Genomic DNA, 20,791 nt, shown 5'->3' with positions numbered 1-20,791 from the left:
AGCCTGTAATCTGTAAGAGAACCAGAGCATGTATTTTTTTGCACAACTGCAGACAGATACAGGGACTACTGCATAAAGCCTTGACGTAGTAGGGAACTTCAGACATGGCCATAAAGAGAGAAAGGCAGGGCACTGGAGATCTGAGGTACAGAGAGGAGAGGTGTGTTTGAAAACTAAAAGTGAATGTGTAGCCACAATACTGATAAACTTTCATTTAACCTTTAGTCTTGTAAAAGAACAAGAAAATCTGAATTCTCCGGTGTGTCAGTTTTCATGCAATCGATGTACAACTAATAAGGAATGCTATCCTAAATATTGAGAAACGATTTACTTTATGAATTCAATTAATTGTAAACTAAAAAAAGCGGAATAAGGACAGTTGGAAAATTTCAGTTGCAGTTCCTTGATTCCTCACCTGCTCAAAACCCATTGGAGAAGGTCAAAACAACAACCAGACAACTCTTCCTCCTGTCCTTCCTGTGGTTGGCTAAATTGACTCCATCTCTGGAAAGGAAGAGAAAAACAACATACAAGCATTACATAATAAATAACACCATTAAATGTGAGATGTATGTTAACTAAATACTGTTTGTAGAGTGTTGTTTGTGGCATAAATATTGGAGCAGTGTGGTAAAGTTGGTAATACTGTAATGACCTGACTAGATCATAAAGGAACAATTGTCCAGACAGAGGGTTGAGTTTACGAATTGACGGTTTATTAACACAACTTTACACAGGCTACTGTTTGGCCCAAGCCAAATAAACGAAAGATACCCCACAAGCCAACTGTGACCTCTTGTAAAGGCCAGACGTAAGCGAGAGAACAAAGGCTAAATCTGGTCTTAACTTCCAATGCTCCATCCCCCTGCCCAACCCCCCTCCACGCCACTCTGCCGACCGCCAGGATGCCCGGCATCAGAACATTCCAGGCATTCCTGTGATTGGCAGATAGCAGGTTGATTGGCATGTCGGACCCCGCAAACACTGGGTACTGGTAAGTACAACACAACCACCTACTAGCCTAACACATAACACACAGCTGTCTGTGCAGGTCGCTACAATACTTTTTGCTGTTTACTCATGGAATTTGTGTTTTAGGATATTTTCTATCCCAGAAACAGAAACATTAATCCTTTGATCTGAAATACCAATTAGCCTACATGAGTATACTGTAAAAAATGACACTTTACTTCACTGTTGCAAAACTTATGACACGACCTGTGTAGTGAAGAGAAAAAAAACTTACCATTGAACTTGTCATCGAAAAGCAGCTGAAGAATTTTTATCTTAACTGCTGCTTTTCTTTGAGGCAGCCTCTTCAGGGTTGGCAACAGGGAAAGAGTGTCTCTTCATCCTCAATGTGGGGATCAGGTTGGGCTGCCTCCCTCTCGATGGCTTGGAGTAGCCTATGCTGAAATGAGTTGAGTGGATCTGGAAGCTGGTACCTACGATAGCGCCTGTTGTGACATTGTTCCTCTTCATTTCTCCATGTTTGTCTCCACGGCCACATCCTGTTCAAGGTCCTCGTGGTCATAATAATCTCAGGTGTTCCTAGATCCAGAGGTGCTTGCTCCATTATCTTCCATGGCTGCACCGGTGGTGGTCATACTTGTGGATGTTGTAGAGGGTCTCGCTGCACTGGTGATGGTTGCACTAGTAGATGAGAGGGTCTCACTGCACCGGTGGACTCACTTGTAAATGACAAAGGGTCTTGATGCACCGGTGGCACCCACACTTGTGGATGAAGTAAAGGGTCTGGCTGTAAAATTGCCACTCGTTTCCCTAGGCACATTAAATGGATCCAGAACATAAAGAATGTGGCAGAAGCACCAATGCTGCTGGCCTGAAGCTGCTGACCCAGACCTCTTATCTTTCTCTGCCCTTCTCTCTCTCTCTCTGATACCTGTCCCTGAGTCCTCTCCACTTCCTCCTACAGTATTCTTCTACATAGGCATGAACATGATAAGCCAAACCATTACCTAGCATAACTACAGTTATTAGATAGCTATCATGGACATGTCACCTACTGTACACAAACACGTGGTTATCTGACCAAATTATCAGGGGTACAGTAGTATCTACCATTTCTATTACTCTAGCATACACACTCACACTCTTTCAAACATGATTATTTGGTAAAGTTATCAGGTAATTAAAGATCCCATGGCACTTATTATCGTAAGAGTAGGGGTGTTAACCCCGGTGTCCTGGCTAAATTCCCAATCTGGCCCTCAAACCATCATGGTCACCTAATAATCCCCAGTTTACAATTGGCTCATTCATCCCTCAGGTCGTTGCTGTAAATGAGAACGTGTTCTCAGTCAATTTACCTGGTAAAATAACGGATATATAAAAAATAAAAAAACAGGTTAGCTAGCTAACTAACGTTAACTAGCCACATCTAGCACAAGCTCACTACTAAACTGACCTGGCAAGCCTACTATCGTGGACACTTGTCTCCAAGCAGTATTTTTTGTGTTTATGTAGCTGTCAGCAGCTGTGTCAAAAATACACGGTTTTGAGGATACTGCGAAAATTATTCTCTCCGTGTGTCCAACCGCATTCGACCGTCTGCAAAAGGTACCTGCATCAGTATAGTTTCCTTGCTGCCCAAAATGTTATGCAGCAGCGATGCAATAACACAGTCGGTGTGTTCGAAGCGTAAGGCAAGTTTTTTTTTTTTTACTAGGCAAGTCAGTTAAGAACAAGTTCTTATTTACAATGACTGACTAGCCCGAACCAAACCCTAACGACGGTAGACCAATTGTGCGTCACCCTATCATAGCCAGTTGTGATACAGCCTGGAAACGAACCAGGGTCTGTAGCGACGCCATTAGCACTGCTATTCAGTGCATTAGAACCCTAAACACCACTCGAGAGCCCAAGGAAAGAGGTTGATAAATGATGTACATATGTCTGTTTAATAAGCTGAATTGCTGATTCAGTCAAATTGTATTTTTTTTAATAAAAGTGTCTATTACCACTAAACTTTTTGGTTTTGAATATATGAATATGTTAATTATCTGCCAATCAGCTGTCCCCTGTGTCTTCCCCTCAGGAGAGTACTTAAGACTTGTGTGAGAAGAAACTTATTGGAGCTAGAAGTAGGTGAAGGCTCAGTGATTTAATGAAAATAGTTAGAAAATGATTGTCTAGGATTTAATACCCATCAATACAATGGACTTGTATATAATGTAAAATATTACAATAGCTTTTGGTTGATTGACAAGTCGGAGAGCGCTCGCTTGCACATAATTTCAGAGGTAATTCACCTCCGAGAGAGTGCTCTCAATAGGCCTACTTGCATGGGACTTAGTGAATTGGGGGTCCGTTTAAAAAAATCCTTCTGAGGGGCCCCACTAACCCAAAATTCAATAAAAATATGACTGTGGGGGGAGGTAGAGGCAGTTTATAAGGTAGAGGAGTGAAATTATATGCTGTATGTTATTTTCTTCCAGAATGGATTTTTTAAATTAAGAGTGCTTTCAAAAGGAGTCGTGAGGTGGAGGTGTATATCGAAAGCTATATCAGTGACCTTGATGGGTCATATGACTACAAAAGTCTAAATACACAACCACTTCATTTTTACTGTGAACAACACATGGCAAGAGGAAAGTCGACACGGCAGCCACAGGACACCACAGCAAACAGCTGTAAGGTCTATGTGTCCATTGACATCAACGATGGGCCCACCTCAAAAGTGTGTATCAGAAAGATGCTGGACCACAAGGGCCATGAGAATTCCCACTCTGAGAAGGTGACCAACCACATTCACCCAGACCTGGTCACATATATTGAGATCTTGTCTCTTCAATGCAAGGCATGCCACGAAATTGCCAACAGTACCATGAACCAAAATAATAAAATGAAGACCCTGGACAGGCATCATGAAAATGACTCCTGGAGTGTTGACTCGCTTGTGAAACCAGACCTTAAGAGAGTACAATGTCTCAATCAGCCTCTCTGCAGAGCAACAGATCAATCACTGTTGATTATGTTTATGATAATTATGATCATGATTATGATCATTATGATAATGCCCTTTTAATGTAAGAGCTGTTTGACAAGACTGCATGGAATTTCATCCTGCTTTGGTGGGATGGAGTTTTGGCCTGACTAGTGACATCACCAGGCAGTAAATTAGTTAACAGACCAATAAGAAATAGAGTTCCAAACCTTTCTGCCGATAACAGCAAATTTTCAGTTTTCCCCTTCCCAATCAGACCAGTCCGACAGTCCTAGCTAAATTCTTGCTTGAGAAATCACTCTTGGCTAGATTTGATTTCTTTTTGACCATTTTAATTGAAAACAATCACAGTAAAAGGTACATACTTTTTCACCAGGCCAGAAATGATTTGATATTGAGATACAAATGGCTGCATTGGACCTTTAACCTAACCTTATTTTAACCAATTCAGAAATAGATGATGACTTGACTATTTGTCTGCTTAAATATCCCATATCGTACCACATCCAGCTCAGGTAATATATAGGCCTACTCTGCTAACTTCTCCTGCCCCTCCCTCATCTTCACTGACCTCACTCCCACTTGGACCCTCTACATATGGGAAAACAGAAATGTTGCCAACAGCACAGCCCTGTTGCAGGTTATTGGAAACACATAGCATGTATGACTAACTTTATTTTCCCAGAGGGAACTTAATTTGTGGTGTCAGATACATCAAGCACACTTCAAATTAAAAACACACAAGAGTATTATTACAGTCAAAACTATTAACGCTATGAAAATAGATATTTGATAAAAGAATACGCTGTCTAATATCATAGCTTTGGCTACATAGCTTTGACAAGTATTTTAAGATAGGCCTAAAACTACTTTCTTTGTTACTTTGTTCTGTTTTGGGCAGCCCTAGCATGGTCTGCCAGCAGTTTCCCACCTGGATCTTGACTGGTTTATTTGCCTTGGTGTGTGCAAGACACTGCTTTTTCTGAGGTGGCAGAGACAGGCAGTTGAGTACGGAGGTGGTTGACCTCTTATTCCAGTGGGGTAGTCTCCAATTGGCATTGACAGTTTGTCCAATGTGCAGACTTTAAAAGGGGAAATCAGAAGTTACTACAGTACATCCATTTTTGGACTGAAATTAAATATGCATCCAATGATTATTGAAGAATATAACTTAGAAATGCCTCATGAGCTTAGTTCAACTGTCCCATCAGAACCCAAAATACATACTTGTTTTACTCCGTTTGTAAACAAACACTATATAGCCTCAAAACATGGTTAAAACTATAATTTTGATATCATGGATGGTCAGTCCTTGCATCCATAGCGCCATCTATGAATCTGAGATCATTTATATTTCTCCAGGCCCATCCCTCAGCTTTTCACCATCCCAGGGGTGGGGAGGACACTGTTGGATCTACTGCTGATTGACATGTCTTGGAATGATAAAAAATTAAATTATTATATAATATATATATATATATATATATATATATATATATATATATATATATATATATATATATACACCCCCCCCCGTCATTGATGGAAACATAAATGTCAAAATGGCATTAATATAATAACTAATACTTTTGTATGCATGCCATGTATCACAATATTTCAGAATTAACATTTACCATTAGGTCGACTTCCTATTACCTTTCATGATACTGGTGGGTGCTGTTTTATATGTAACGACATGCACACGCTATTGAATTAAAAGTGTACAGACATTTTGTAATTTCAGAGTGACACATCATAGACAGATAAATTATAGTAACTAGCTACCTTACTGAGTTGTCTTCACTTTCTTCCAGTGTAGGCTACTGCTCAGTCTGTCAAAGTCGCCAGTTTTTTTCTTGATTTCATGAAGTGCAACGCAGCATACCAATGTGTGTACGTCTTTGACAATGTCAATGATGCAATTTAAGCTCTATTTTTGAATCTGAAAACAAGTAATTATACTCGTAAACCATATCTAATTCCTTAGCAAGCTTCCTTAATTTACATGTAGCGTAGCATTTAACTCGCTGTCAGTCAATCGAACTAGCTGGTTGGACGCGGCACTGCTGCAGGCAGACTGCTTCTCCTCGAAGGCTCGAACGCCGTGGTGAAAGCATTGCTGAGAGCTCATTGGCTATCGAACGGCCAATGGCGTGGGTCTTGATGCCTTGGGAGCCCTCCTCCGAACCAGTCCGGGCGTTGCTCTGATGAACGTGCCTGGAATTGTGTCTCTCCGACAACACTGCGCAAACTCATCAGGACAACGTCGTGAAGAAAGACGGATGCTGGGCGAACGCGGATGCCCAAAGTGAACCTCGAAAAGTATACTGACGACAGAATACAGAAGTGTGAATAAATTGAGAGTCTTGCTCTGATACCATTAACTTTTGACCTGAATGTGAATGGTGAGTCTCGCTGCCACAGATTAAACGACCACCGGGAGTCTGACCGAGACGAGGGACGTCATCACATCAGCAGGTAACGTTACACGGCATAGCCTCCTAACAATCGGCGGAGCAAAAGTCATCTAGCTAAACCACCAAAATATATCCTAGTCACAAGAGTGGTTATAAAGATCTCATCGATTTTCTAAATCCTTATCCAGAACCCCTGGGCGTCTGTCTCCCCAGCCACTGGATCGTTAATGTTAGCTAACTTATGTGAACAAAAATAAACGCAACAATTAACGATTTTACCGAGTTACAGTTCATATAAGGAAATCAATCATTTGAAATAAATTTGGACCTAATCTATTAGTTTCACATGACTGGGGATACAGATATGCATCCGTTGGTCACAGATACCTTAAAGAAAAAGGTAAGGGGTGGATCAGAAAACCAGTCTGTATTTGGTGTGATCGCCATTTCCCTCATGCAGCAAGATGCATCACCTTCACATAGAGTTGATGAGGCTGGTGATTGTGGCCTGTGGAATGTTGTCATACTCTTTTCCGATGGCTGTGCGAAGTTGCTGGATATTGTCGGGAACTGGAACACTCTGTCGAACACATCAATCCAGAGCATCCCAAACATGCTCAATGGGTGACATGTCTGGTGAGTATGTAGGCCATGTCAGAACTGGAACATTTCCATCTTCCAGGAATTGTGTTCAGATCCTTGCCATTATCATGCTGATACATGAGGTGATTTCATCAGGATGAATAGCAGGACAATGGGCTTAAGGATCCTGTCACGGTATCTCTGTGCATTCAAATTGCCATTGATAAAATGCTATTGTGTTTGAGTCCTATAGCCTATGCCTGCCAATACCATAACCCACCATGGGGCACTCTGTTTACAACGTTGACATCAGCAAACCGCTTGCCCACACGGCTTACACGTCTTCTGCAGTTGTGAGGCCTGTTGGACGTACTGCCAAATTCTCTAAAATGATGTTGGAGGCGCTTTATGTTAGAGAAATTAACATGACATTTTCTGGCAACAGCTCTGGTGGACATTCCTGCAATCAACATGCCAATTGCATGCTCCCTTAAAACCTCTTTGGGCTGAGATCCAGCTAACGGGATCGATATGACAACAGCCCATGAAAGTGTAGGGTGCCAAATTCAAACAACAAAAATCTCATAATTAAAATTCCTCAAACATACAAGTATTTCACACCATTTTAAAGATACAGTTCTTGTTAATCCCACCACAGTGTCTTATTTCAAATAGGCTTTACGGCGAAAGCACCACAAACGATTATGTTAGGTGAGTGTCTAGTCACAGAAAAACACAGCCATTTTTACAGCCAAAGAGAGGAGTCACAAAAAGCGGAAATAGAGATAAATGAATCACTAACCTTTGATGATCTTCATCAGATGACACTCATAGGATTTAATGTTACACAATACATGTATGTTTTGTTCGATAAAGTTCATATTTATATTAAACAAATCTCAGTATACATTGGCACGTTATGTTCAGTAGTTCCAAAAACATCCAGTGATTTTGCAAAGAGCCACATCAATTTACAGAAATACTCATCATAAATGTTGATGAAAATACAAGTGTTATACATGGAACTTTAGATCCACTTCTCCTTAATGCAACCGCTGTGTCAGATTTCAAAAAAGCTTTACGGACAAAGCACACCATACAATAATCAGAGTACAGCGCTCAGAGACCAAAACCAGCCAAACAGATATCTTCCATGTTGTGTAGTCAACAGAAGTCAGAAATAGCATTATAAATATTCACTTACCTCTGATGATCTTCATTAGAATGCACTCCCAGGAATCTCAGTTCCACAATAAATGTTTGATTTGTTCGATAAAGTTCATCATTTATGTCCAAATACTTCCTTTTTGTTTGCGCGTTTAGCCCAGTAATCCAAATTCATGACGCGCGTGCAGACAAAGTCAAAAAAGTCCGTAGAAACATGTCAAACGATGTATAGAATCAATCTTTAGGATATTTTTATCATGCATCTTCAATAATGTTCCAACCGGAGAATTCCTTTGTCTGTAGAAATGCAATGGAAAGCAAGCTAACTTTCATGTGAACGCGCGTGGTCAGCTAATGGCACTCTGCACTCTACCTCTGACGCAATCCCCTCTCATTTGCCCCCACTTCACAGTAGAAGCATCAAACAAGGTTCCAAAGACTGTTGACATCTAGTGGAAGCCTTAGGAAGTGCACCCCATAGACAGTGTATTCGATAGGAAAAGAGTTGAAAAACTACAAACCTCAGATTTCCCACTTCGTGGTTGGATTTTTTTCTCAGGTTTTTGCCTGCCATGAGTTTGGTTATACTCAAACAGTTTTAGAAACTTCATAGTGTTATTATCTTGGAAAGGGAGAAATCCTCACTAACAGGGATTTAAACAAATTTGTGCCCAAAATTTGGGAGAAATTAGCTTTTTGTGTGGATGAAAGATTTCTGGGATTAAACATGGGACCAAAACTTACAGTGGGGAAAAAAAGGATTTAGTCGGCCACCAATTGTGCAAGTTCTCCCACTTAAAAAGATGAGAGAGGCCTGTAATTTTCATCATAGGTACACTTCAACTATGACAGACAAAATGAGAAAAAAAATCCAGAAAAATCACATTGTAGGATTTTTAAAATTAATTTATTTGCAAATTATGGTAGAAAATAAGTATTTGGTCAATAACAAAAGTTTATCTCAATACTTTGTTATATACCCTTTGTTGGCAATGACAGAGGTCAAACGTTTTCTGTAAGTCTTCACAAGGTTTTCACACACTGTTGCTGGTATTTTGGCCCATTCCTCCATGCAGATCTCCTCTAGAGCAGTGATGTTTTGGGGCTGTTGCTGGGCAACATGGACTTTCAACTCCCTCCAAAGATTTTTTATGGGGTTGAGATCTGGAGACTGGCTAGGCCACTCCAGGACCTTGAAATGCTTCTTACGAAGCCCCTCCTTCATTGCCCGGGCGGTGTGTTTGGGATCACTGTCATGCTGAAAGACCCAGCCACGTTTCATATTCAATGCCCTTGCTGATGGTAGGCTTTGTTACTTTGGTCCCAGCTCTCTCGGGGTGAGATCTTGCATGGAGCCCCAGATCGAGGGAGATTATCAGCGGTCTTGTATGTCTTCAATTTCCTAATAATTGCTCCCACAGTTGATTTCTTCAAATCAAGCTGCTTACCTATTGCAGATTCAGTCTTCCCAGCCTCGTGCAGGTCTACAATTTTGTTTCTGGTGTCCTTTGGCAGCTCTTTGGTCTTGGCCATAGTGGAGTTTGGAGTGTGACTGTTTGAGGTTGTGGACAGGTGTCTTTTATAGTGATAACAAGTTCAAACAGGTGCCATTAATACAGGTAACGAGTGGAGGACAGAGGAGCCTCTTAAAGAAGAAGTTACAGGTCTGTGAGAGCCAGAAATCTTGCTTGTTTGTAGGTGACCAAATACTTATTTTCCACCGTAATTAGCAAATAAATTCATTACAAATCCTACAATGTCATTTTCTGGAATTTTTCTTCTCATTTTGTCTGTCATAGTTGAAGTGTACCTATGATGAAAATTACAGGCCTCATCTTTTTAAGTGGGAGAACTTGCACAATTGGTGGCTGACTAAATACTTTTTTGCCCCACTGTACATGCACTTATGTTGCGTTTTATATTTTTGTTCAGTCTGGATATGGTTCTGCCTAGCCCTAGGTCATGACTCTCAGTTCCATTACACATAATAAGACTAATTGTACAAAGGCGTCTTCTTTAGAGGGAAATTTTGTTGAGATCCCCGTCACTCGGTCTGAACATTAACATGTATCACTTGCAGTAAGGTTTTGGAAGCATATGGACCTTTCATATCAGCAATAAATAATTTTCAGAAAACAAAAGGTTACGTTTATACACACCTTGATAGGATTAGTGTTCCCACTCTGCCATATCTCAGTGTTACAGCTCTTGTTTACGGAAAACAGACTGAAGACAAAAGCTGACCACCTGTGCTAATTAGCAATCTAGCATGCTCCGAACACCTGTATGTAAGCATAACTCGAAGTGTAGTTTGGTAGGATGGAAGTACCCATAGCTGTATGGAACTGTGCAAAACTGCTACAGTAAGTGTATTCTTTATCTGAAGGATTGTTTCTCGCTGATGAGGGCCGTATCGCAAACGATGACTTGACATTTCCAAACGTTAAAACACAGCTACAGGTTGTAGTTCACACAAGGCAGTCTGGGGGAAAGCTAATGGCTGAGAACTGTAGGGGGTTTGAGAGCTATGGTTATGCTTAACTCACACATGCATAAGTAGCAGTCTTTGCAGTTCTGTAGTGTAAACTACTTGGTTATCAGCCATAGAACCATAGGTATGAATATCAAATTGTTTTTGATAATAAGTTTTAACTAACCTGATATTGGCGACACTATCCTCGTTCTCGATTCGACAAAACATGTATCTACATAAATGTCCAGTTGCAAGTGGTGCGTTTGGAATTTCTAAAATGCTTCATTGTTAAAATGAGTAAATGCTTCTCTCCATGAAGTAATCTAACAATGTGTACGTCGCCATCTTGTCTATTTCAAATCTTCTCTCACTGATCGAGACACGAATGTCATCATGACATGCGACACTTTGGGGTGGACCCGTTTATCTCAATCAATACCAGGTTAGTTGGAAAAACCTCTGGCAACGTTTTTTATAGGCAAATCTGTAACTCGCAGTAATGGATACCAAAAATCTTTGGTTAAGTCACATCTGGTCTAAAAATGTGTTGATAGTAGGACAGAGGAGCAGGTAGTCTTGGACGTTTATAATCATGCAATACATGTAAAAGTAATTCAATGTTTAGTTTCTCCATTGTACATAATAATAATTCTAAAACATTTTCCTGTGTTGCCAGGCAACAACAGATACTACCACTGTGAGAGAAGAGGACGACGTTGGGATGCTTGCGTGTCTGTGTGGTGCCAACCAGACATACAGTGAAGTGGAGTGGCAGCAATGTTGCCTGGTGTTGGTGTGTTTGGCACAGGGAGTACGGCACGGGTGCTAGTTCCTTTGCTGCGGGGGGAAGGGTTTGAGGTACACGCGCTCTGGGGGAGGAGCGAGGAGGAGGCAAGCTCCCTGGCGCAGGAGCTGGGCATTCTGTTTCACACCAGCCAATCGGACGATGTCTTATTGCACCCTGATGTTGATCTGGTCTGCATCTACATCTCACCCCCACTCACACGGCAGATTGCAGTCAAAGCCCTGGGTAAGACAACACAAATGCATGCATGCACGCTTGTACACACACACAGTTGGGTTCTATGGTGTCCAGCCCCACCCAGGAAGTGTGCAGACTTTGGTTCTTTCCTGCCTCTGCCGCGTGGGAGAGCGTGGTTAATCGCTGTAACAATCCCAGTGTTTACACCACAAACATTGGCACAATGCCTACACAACGCTCAGCCAATACACAGAATACTCATACTGTGTTTTCATAGCACACAAATACTTGACGAGGCTGTAGGGAAGCAATGCTATGGACTCATCTCCCCCCCAGGTTCTTTTTTCCTCTCTCACTACATCCCTTCTCTTAGTCTCTATTGAGCCCTCTCTGTCTTTCACTGTATTCTGACTGATTTACAATAGTTGCCTATAAGCTTTAACTGAATCGTGAGTTTTGAGGTACTAGTAGGTTATGTCAAAGGAGGTGACCGTCTTATCTGGGTGAATTCCTGAGCGTTGACCTCAGCTTCCTGTTTTAGTTTCTGCTTCCTGAGAGTGTCTCCACCAACCGGAAGGTGAAGGGAGGTGTGTGTGTGCACGTGCGGCAGAGGGGTCTGGACAGTATGTTCTTCCTCCTACTGAGTCGACCGAATGGTGGCATTCCTGTGTTGGGTGGGGCTTTAAGGTCAGGGCTGAGGTTATATTTGCATATAGACACACACACAGTTAATAAATAGTGCCACAACCTACATACACACATGGTGGTTGTTGAAGCATAGAGGTATTTTCAAGAACACCTCTCTCTCTCTCTCGCGCTCTCTCTCTCACTCTCTCTCTCTCAGGGATAGGTAAGAATGTGGTATGTGAGAAGGCTGCTACCGCTGTGGACGCGTTCAAGATGGTGACTGCTGCGCAATACTACCCCCAGTTGCTGAGCATTGTGGGTAATGCTCTGCGCTTCCTCCCAGCGTTCGTAGCAATGCGGCAGTTGCTGGCAGAGGGATACGTGGGTGAGCTGCAAGTGTGCGACGCCCGTGTCTATGGCCCCAGTCTGCTCGATCAATCATACGGCTGGACCTGCGAGGAGCTGATGGGGGGTGGCGGGCTCCACACGGTTGGCTCTTCCCTCGTGGACCTTCTGAGTCACCTGACGGGAGCACGGGCGGTGCGGGTGCACGGCCTTCTCCGGACTTTCGTGGGGCAGAACGGAGCAATCCACGGGATCCGCTGCGTCACCAGCGATGACTTCAGTTTCTTCCAGATGCTGATGGGAGGGTCTGCTTCTGGTAGAGGGGTAGGGACTGGGACTGGGTCAGGAGTGTGCTGCACTGTGACTCTGAACTTCAACATGCCGGGGGCCTTTGTCCACGAGGTGATGGTTGTTGGGTCAGCAGGGAGGCTGATTGCCAGGGGGACAGAGCTGTATGGGCAGCGCAATGGAGGGAAAGAGGAGGAGCTGCTGCTAGGGGACAGCGGAGGGACGGGACAAGAGGTCAAGGATGTCCCCCTGCCACACCTGCGGGGGCTAGGCTCCATGGTTACGGCTCTAAAAGATGCTTTCCAGGCACAGGAAGAGCGTCGGATGTGGGCGCGGGGGCCGGTTGCTATGGCGTCGACGTTTGAGGATGGGCTGTATGTGCAGACGGTGGTGGAGGCGGTGAAACGGTCAAGCCGCAGCGGTGAGTGGGAAAGTGTGGAGGTCATGACTCAGGAACCAGATCCCAACCAAAACCTCTGTGAGGTGCTGCTGATAAACAAGAACTGAGTACTCATTTATATACACACACACTAATATAAATGACCTACAGACAGCCTCTATGGCCTGTCCTGAGGAGACTGTCCCCTATCAACCACTACCCTGTGTCTGGCGACCTCTTCCGTGCATCAGGGCCACACTCAAAGCCACAGCATCCTGCCCTGCAAGAAGCCACAGGCAGGCAGACTGGTGGGCACACTCTACTGGATGTGAACTCTTCTTCTCAGCAGAGTTTTTGTGTGTGCGTTTTTACATTTTCCAGACAATCCAACCCTAGTTCACCTTACCGACACACATTCCTATCAAATCAGTGAACACCTTGAAGGAGGAAGTGTTTAGTATTCATGCTACAGTTTCTCACTGTGCCTCACTACTTCTGCCGATGAAAGAAATGTTTGGAGTTGTTTACATACATGTCACAGATGAAATGTTGGGTTTTCTCTTACACAAATGTGTATTATACACATAAAAAACATACTATTTAAAAGTAACTAACTTACTAACTCAAGAATTTCATTAAAAAAATCTAACTTTACAACTTCTCGTAGAGTTTACAAGATGATGCGTATCATCATCATCAGACTGCCATCACAGCAGAGTTACTCATATGCAATCCCCCTTGACTTTCCGTGAATTATTATTTGATGTGTATATTTGTATTTTTTTATTATATTGATTGTTGATCCCATTTTCCATATCAGCATCTCTTGCATTGATAAAATGCTACTACAACCCTGTGCTGTGTGTGTGCAAGCCTGTGAATAGAATGTGTCCACCTATATGGTGGAAAGACTACTGTATTTATTTCCTTTTTACTTTTGCGTTTTTACGAAGAAAGGCTGTTTTATTTAATTAGTATGTGTTCAGCAAGTGGAAATGTGGCTGATAAGCTATAAGATGTTTGTTAATGGTGTAATATTCATATGTGTAAACATACTGAATTATAATTGGATGCATTTTACCGCCGTATCATACTGTGCTATGATTGGTTAAGACGACCCAGAGGGTTAGGTCAAGGTCAGTTGATCATGGTTGGAGATAAGTGAACATGCAGTTGTAGCTAGCTAATAAAGAGCTACGTTAAGAAGTATCCTGTAGTACTGCATTTTATTATTTTGTACAAAGCGTGCAAAACAAGACAAATGGATATTTATATTTTGTTGTAAGTTATTTCAGTTTTACTTGGTGTTATCACTGTTACACAGAATACCTGTGATTTTATTTTCAGGGGAGTGGACAGAGGCTGTGAAAACACCGTGCAATCCTGTCAGCTCCCAAGTTAATAAATATCTGACTAGTATTGCTGCCTCCATGCGTGTTTAATTTACTCAGACGTGAGGATTTTCAAAAATGACTGATAACATGTAAATGTTTTCCAGTAGTGTAAAGTAATCCACACAACACAATGTTAATTGAATGATAGCTCCAATCTTCCCCTATGAATTGGGGTCTCATTCAAATGATGGATGTACAATTAGACTGCCCAAAAGTGCACTGCATCACAATGTTGATAATTTAGATTGGCTAGGGGTTCCAATTCTCTGCTGCAGGCTTTCGATGAAAACTGCAAATACGATAGGTGGCAGCGTTAGTGTAATTTTCCAGCATTCAAGCAACTCTCAATCACTAAGGTATAATGCAGACACTATACGATTTTGCCACGAATTCGTCATGTTTTGGCGTCCCAGACAAGTTGTCATGATCGGGGTAAAATCCTCTGATTTTGGGTTAGGATCAGAACAGCCGGGACTCGCGTAGTTTGAGCGGGTCAAGGACGCACCGATAATGGCTGTTTTGTTCTCTAGACCCCTGTCAGATGTTCTGACATGTCAGCAATTTTGGTTGTGCATCTGGAAGCATAAGCAGTTCTATGACGCGATTGGGCAAGGATTGCTGTCAGTTTTCCGCATGTGACACCAAAATGAAGATACAAATAAAACTGCTTTTTTTCAAGAGAAATCCCCGATCACACTTGTAGGCGACGTTAGATAGCTAAGCGCATGTGCACAAATACATCATCCGTATAACAGTCGACTCGCCGCGACACTATAACGTTTCAGAAATGTCGTGACCCGGAAGTACTTATTGGGGTCGCTGATGAGACGTCTATTAGTCACCACAAAGTCAAAAGGGCTACATCGTAGAAATTAATGAAAAAACATGTGGTCTTCATTTAAGGTTAGCAGTTTGTTTAAGGTTAGGTTTAAAACCACAATTTAATAAAATAAATGATATAAATAGGCGAGCTTTATGACATTGAGGCTGTGGTAACTAGTGACGACCGACGAGACGTTTATGTGAAGATGGCGCCTAGAAAGCGAAGTGTCGTTTGGTCTTTTTTCAGAGCAGTAGACGAGAAGAAAGTGACTTGTCTGCTGTGTTTGGAGACCGTCCTTCATTGCGGCCACACCACGAACATGCTAAGGCATTTGCGAAGCAAACACCTGAACGAGTATAGTAGCGCGGCAGCATCAAAAGATAGGCGGTCTGTGGCGGCGGACGACAACAGTCAACCAATGATGATTAACAGTGAAGACTATTGTGATGGTATGATTTGATATTATGTGAAGTTGTCATACTCGAATATCAGGTAATGCGAATGTAAAGTGTATCAAACTTTCATTCGTCAACCAACGTGTGATGCACATACGGTGTTTAGTTATTCAGTCAAATGTTTCCATTGTGTTAGCCCAGATGCTAACTCAACTAGCTAGCACACATTTGTACCCATACTAGGCCGGGCTAGCTATGTTAACGTCCCTCATATCCAAGTGTTACGAGTCTCGGGTCAAAGCGGAAAGACTGGTTGCAAAGTTTGGTTGACTGCCTAATGTGTGTGTCTTTCTGACCTCAGATGCTTAGTTATTTTTGATCATGGCCTAAAGGCAGTGTTTAGCCTATATTCATTTAGCAGCGGTGGGTAATTGTTGCCACCGCTGTCAAAAATGTCATTAGTTTATATAAAAATTTCTGCCGAGTCGCCCTTTTTAAATGGATAGTCGTTCGATCAATGGCTGGACATCTATGGGAAGACTTATTATGCTAGCTGAGCCAGTCACACTAAATATAAACGAATGGAATGCTGCTTACCAACTAGCTATATTATGCTGCACACAATGCTGAATGTTTTCACCAAAAGTTAGCTAGCTTGTAACGTTAGCAGCTACGTTGTCTGTGTCCGGAATCAGCTGTTGCTGACCCAACGTTACAATGTAGTGATCGTGGAGAAACATGCTGATCTACGAATTGATTTGTGATAACACTCCTTACGTTTGGGGCAGCATGTCTGCAACTTCAGGTTAATTGAACAAGCCACGCAGTGTTGCCAGGTTTAGTAAACATGTCTAACCCAATGACCTCTGAAAACGCGCCCACAAGGCCTGAAAATTATCCCCAAAATGTTGTTTTGCAGCGTCAGAGGTTATGCCTAATTTAGCCATGAAACCCTTTTCCATAACTTTATCGAGCGAATTAAGGAATATCAACGTAGGGTAAAGAAGCAAGAATTATTATTTTAATGGGAAACCGAATTTTGCAAGTTAAGAATGTTGCAAGAGAATCTAAATCGCCCTTATTAAACTCCAGATTATTTTCTATCAATGGATGTTGATTTTAAATTGTTTTGACTGCTATGATTAAACAATAAGGCCCAAGGAGGTGTGGTATATGGCCAATAAATAGGACTGTTCTTTGGACATATCCCTTAGCCGTGGTATATTGGCCATATACCACAAACCCCTGAGGAGCCTGATTGCTATGTCCTTCTTTGTTTTTGTCATTCCCATGGCTTTCAACCAAGCAGCATTCAGGGCTCAAATCCATTAGTTATGTATGTGCATACTGATCTCCACATACCATTTCTGTATGGACCTCGTTTTGTGCACATGGGCATTGTCATGCTGAAACAGGAAAGGGCCTTCCCAAAACTGTTGCCACAAAGTTGGAAGCACAGAATCGTCTAGAATGTAATTGAATGCTGTAGCTTTAAGATTTCCCTTCACTGGAACTAAGGGGCCTAGGCCGAACCTATTTAAAAAATAAATAAAAAAACAGCCCCAGACCATTATTCCTCCAAAAAACTGTACATTTGGCACGATGCATTGGGGCAGGTAGCGTTCTCCTGGAATCCGCCAAACCAATATTAGTCCATCGAACTGCCAGAAGGTTAAGTGTGGTTTATCACTCCTGAGAACGTTTCCACTACTCCAGAGTCAAATGGCGGTGAGCTTACACCATGCCAGCTGACGCTTGGCATCTTGCATGGTGATCTAAGGCCATGGAAAACCATGTCATTAAACTCCCAACAAACAGTTCTTGTGGTGACGTTGCTTCCAGAGGCAGTTTGGAACTCTGTAGTGAGTGTTGCAACCTAGGACAGGTTTTTTTTTTAATGAGCTACGCGCTTCAGCACTTGGCAGTCCCATTCTGTGAGCTTGTATGGCCTACCACTTCGTGGCTGAGCCGTTGTTGCACATAAACGTTTCCACTTCACAGTAACAGCGCTTACAGTTGACCAGGGCAGAGATTTGACAAATTAACTTGTTGGAAAGGTGGCATCCTATGACTGTGCCACTTTAAGTAAGGCCATTCTACTGCCAATGTTTGTCTCTGGAGATTACATGGCTGTGTGCTAGATTTTATACACCTGTCAGCAATGGGTGTGGCTGAAATAGCTGAATCTGCTAATTTGAAGGGATGTCCACATACTTTTGTAGTAAGATAGATAGCAACACATTTTTAGGTGAATGGTTGTCAGACAGTCCTCAGTGGAGTAACTTATTTTTTGTATTTTGTTTTTTGCTGGTCTGTTTGTGTTTCAGTGGAGGTAGCACTAGAGGAGCAGCCCCCAGAGCAGGCAGCCTCGGTGAGTGATGCAGACATTGCAAGCGCCATCAATGGCATCCTGAAGGCAGCAGAGGATCATGCTGTGGTCCGAGACAGCGGGGCTGGGATTGTGGGCCAGGGCAGTGCAGGGGCCACACCATCCGGCCGGAAGTGGAGCTCCGTGTGGACGCACTACGAGCGTTTGGAGGAGCAGAACCGCGCGCTTTGTCTGATCTGCAATGAGAAGATCCAGCACCAGAGCAGCACCAGCAACCTGCTGCGCCACCTCTCCAAGAGACATCCAGATGCCTTTGCTCGCCTGGAGTGCCACATCAAGAAACAGAAGACCAGCGGTGTCCAGAAGACATTGCGCAGAGATGGCGACTCAGGACCCAAACACACCAACCTGTCAAGGAGAATTGGAGAGGTTGCACTGAAACAAAGCCCAGGGAAATTTCCAGGTCGGTCTGATGACTGTATATATGTGAATGTCGGTGTTGCTCAAGTTGATCCCAAAATACTGTATTATTCTGTATTTGAAGAACTGATGCTCATACGTGTGTTCATTTATGAAATTACATAAGTTAGAGAATCTGAGCTCTTGATTTCATGCTGTCTTTCCTGTCTCCGCTCTCTTTCTCTCACTCTGTAGATGCATTTGATATGATGGGAGCATGTGAGGGGGAGGTGCGTGTGTTGGAGAGGGAGCGTGAGCTGACGGAGGCCTTGAGGAGTGCTCAGCAGCAGGAGGCACGGGCGCTGGAGCAGCAGAGGGAGCTCCTGGAGACACTACGTCGGGCCAACACCAGAGAGACATCTGCAGAGAAAGAGGCCCTGGAGACCCTGAGGAGAAGCCAAGAGCAGGAGGCCCGCTCCCTGCAGAGGGAGAGGGAAGACCTGCAGAGAGAGCGAGTGGAGTTGCAGTTGGAGAAGGAAAGGATGCAAAGAGAGAGAGAGGAGCTGGAGTGCTTACGAAGGGAGTATGGGCAAGACAGGAGTCCGGTGCAGACAGTGGACCGAACCACTGGGTTATTCCAGGGGGACGTGGTACAGGAACAGGAGGTGACTATGAGGGAAGAGGTTCTTGGTTAGGGGATGTTTCAGTAAGCCAACCGGACGATACTGTAATGTTCAGAAGTTGACAACCTATCCCATCACCATGCATTCAGACTCTACCTCAAACACCTCTCTAAAAGGAGGGAGATGGTGGGTGAATGCACTCTGGAGAGGGTTTAGTGATGTAAATACTTAACTTTTTTTAAATGAAAATAAACCAGTACCATGTCATTAAGTTGTGGAGTTTTTAGTTCAGGAGTATAGAAAGTCCTCGTGCAGAAGACGACCTACCATTAAATCATTGTACTATAGAATAAAGTGACTCATTTGAGTTAGGGGTATAACATATTTCTTTAAAAAATATATTTTTTATATACATTACCAGTCAAAAGTTAGGCTACACCTACTCATTCAATGGTTTTTCTTTATTTTTTATTATTTTCTACATAGTAGAAGAATTGTCAAGACCTCAAAACTATGAAATAACACTTGGAATGTAGTAACTAAAAAAGTGTCAAACAAATCAAAATATATTTGAGATTCTTTGAAGTAGCCACACTTTGCCTAGATGACAGCTTTACACACTTGGCTTTCTCTCAACCAGCTTCACCTGGAATGCTTTTCCAACCATTTTGAAGGAGTTCCTACATATGCTGAGCACTTGTTGGCTGCTTTTCCTTCACTCTGCGGGCCAACTCATCCAAAACCATCTCAATTGGGTTGAGTTTGGGTGATTATGGAGGCTAGGTCATCTGATGCAGCACTCCATCACTCCTTGGTAAAATAGCCCTTACACAGCCTGGAGGTGTGGTGTTACATTGTCCTGTTGAAAAACAAATGATAGTCCCACTAAGCGCAAACCAGATGGGGTGGCGTATTGTTGCAGAATGCTGTGGTGTCCATGCTGGTTGTGTGCCTTGAATTCAATTTTTTATTATTTTTATTTTACCTTTTATTTAACCAGGTAGGCAAGTTGAGAACAAGTTCTCATTTACAATTGAGACCTGGCCAAGATAAAGCAAAGCAGTTCGACACATACAACGACACAAAGTTACACATGGAGTAAAACAAACATACAGTCAATAATACAGTATAAACAAGTCTATATACGATGTGAGCAAATGAGGTGAGATAAGGGAGGTAAAGGCAAAAAAAGGCCATGGTGGCAAAGTAAATACAATATAGCAAGTAAAACACTCGAATGGTAGATTTGCAGTGGAAGAATGTGCGAAGTAGAAATAAAAATAATGGGGTGCAAAGGAGCAAAATAAAAAATAAACTAAATAAAGTAGGGAAAGAGGTAGTTGTTTGGGCTAAATTATAGATGGGCTATGTACAGGTGCAGTGATCTGTGAGCTGCTCTGACAGCGGGTGCTTAAAGCTAGTGAGGGAGATAAGTGTTTCCAGTTTGAGATTTTTGTAGTTTGTTCCAGTCATTGGCAGCAGAGAACTGGAAGGAGAGGCGGCCAAAGGAGGAATTGGTTTTGGGGGTGACCAGAGATACCTGCTTGAGCGCGTGCTACAGGTGGGTGCTGCTATGGTGACCAGCGAGCTGAGATAAGGGT

At 42.7% G+C, this 20,791-nt stretch overlaps 2 protein-coding genes across 4 annotated transcripts; both read left to right on the top strand.

The window, feature by feature from the left end:
• Positions 1-6,181: 6,181 nt before the first annotated feature.
• LOC109882458 (glucose-fructose oxidoreductase domain-containing protein 2-like) lies at positions 6,182-14,646 on the top strand. Of its 3 annotated transcripts, XM_031831014.1 has the most exons (4): positions 6,189-6,445; positions 11,283-11,636; positions 12,130-12,275; positions 12,433-14,646. In XM_031831014.1, the coding sequence occupies exon 4, from the start codon at positions 12,489-12,491 to the stop codon at positions 13,353-13,355; it is 867 nt and encodes a 288-aa protein (XP_031686874.1). In that variant the 5' UTR covers positions 6,189-6,445; positions 11,283-11,636; positions 12,130-12,275; positions 12,433-12,488; the 3' UTR covers positions 13,356-14,646. The 3 variants fall into 3 exon arrangements, with proteins under 3 accessions (XP_020330156.1, XP_031686874.1, XP_020330157.1); XM_020474567.2 differs by lacking the exon at positions 12,130-12,275 and having other exon boundaries at positions 6,182-6,445; XM_020474568.2 differs by lacking the exons at positions 6,189-6,445; positions 12,130-12,275 and adding an exon at positions 10,209-11,048.
• Positions 14,647-15,423: 777 nt separating this feature from the next.
• LOC109882460 (trichohyalin) lies at positions 15,424-19,457 on the top strand. Its single transcript, XM_020474573.2, has 3 exons — positions 15,424-15,893; positions 18,167-18,631; positions 18,823-19,457. The coding sequence occupies exons 1-3, from the start codon at positions 15,650-15,652 to the stop codon at positions 19,260-19,262; spliced, it is 1,149 nt and encodes a 382-aa protein (XP_020330162.1). The 5' UTR covers positions 15,424-15,649; the 3' UTR covers positions 19,263-19,457.
• The last annotated feature ends 1,334 nt before the right edge of the window (positions 19,458-20,791 follow it).

Source organism: Oncorhynchus kisutch, linkage group LG8 (genome assembly GCF_002021735.2).
Source record: "Oncorhynchus kisutch isolate 150728-3 linkage group LG8, Okis_V2, whole genome shotgun sequence".
In the NCBI taxonomy this organism is placed as follows: domain Eukaryota; kingdom Metazoa; phylum Chordata; class Actinopteri; order Salmoniformes; family Salmonidae; genus Oncorhynchus; species Oncorhynchus kisutch.
Note: the sequence above shows the minus strand (reverse complement) of the source record. Positions and strands in the feature narration are given on the sequence as shown.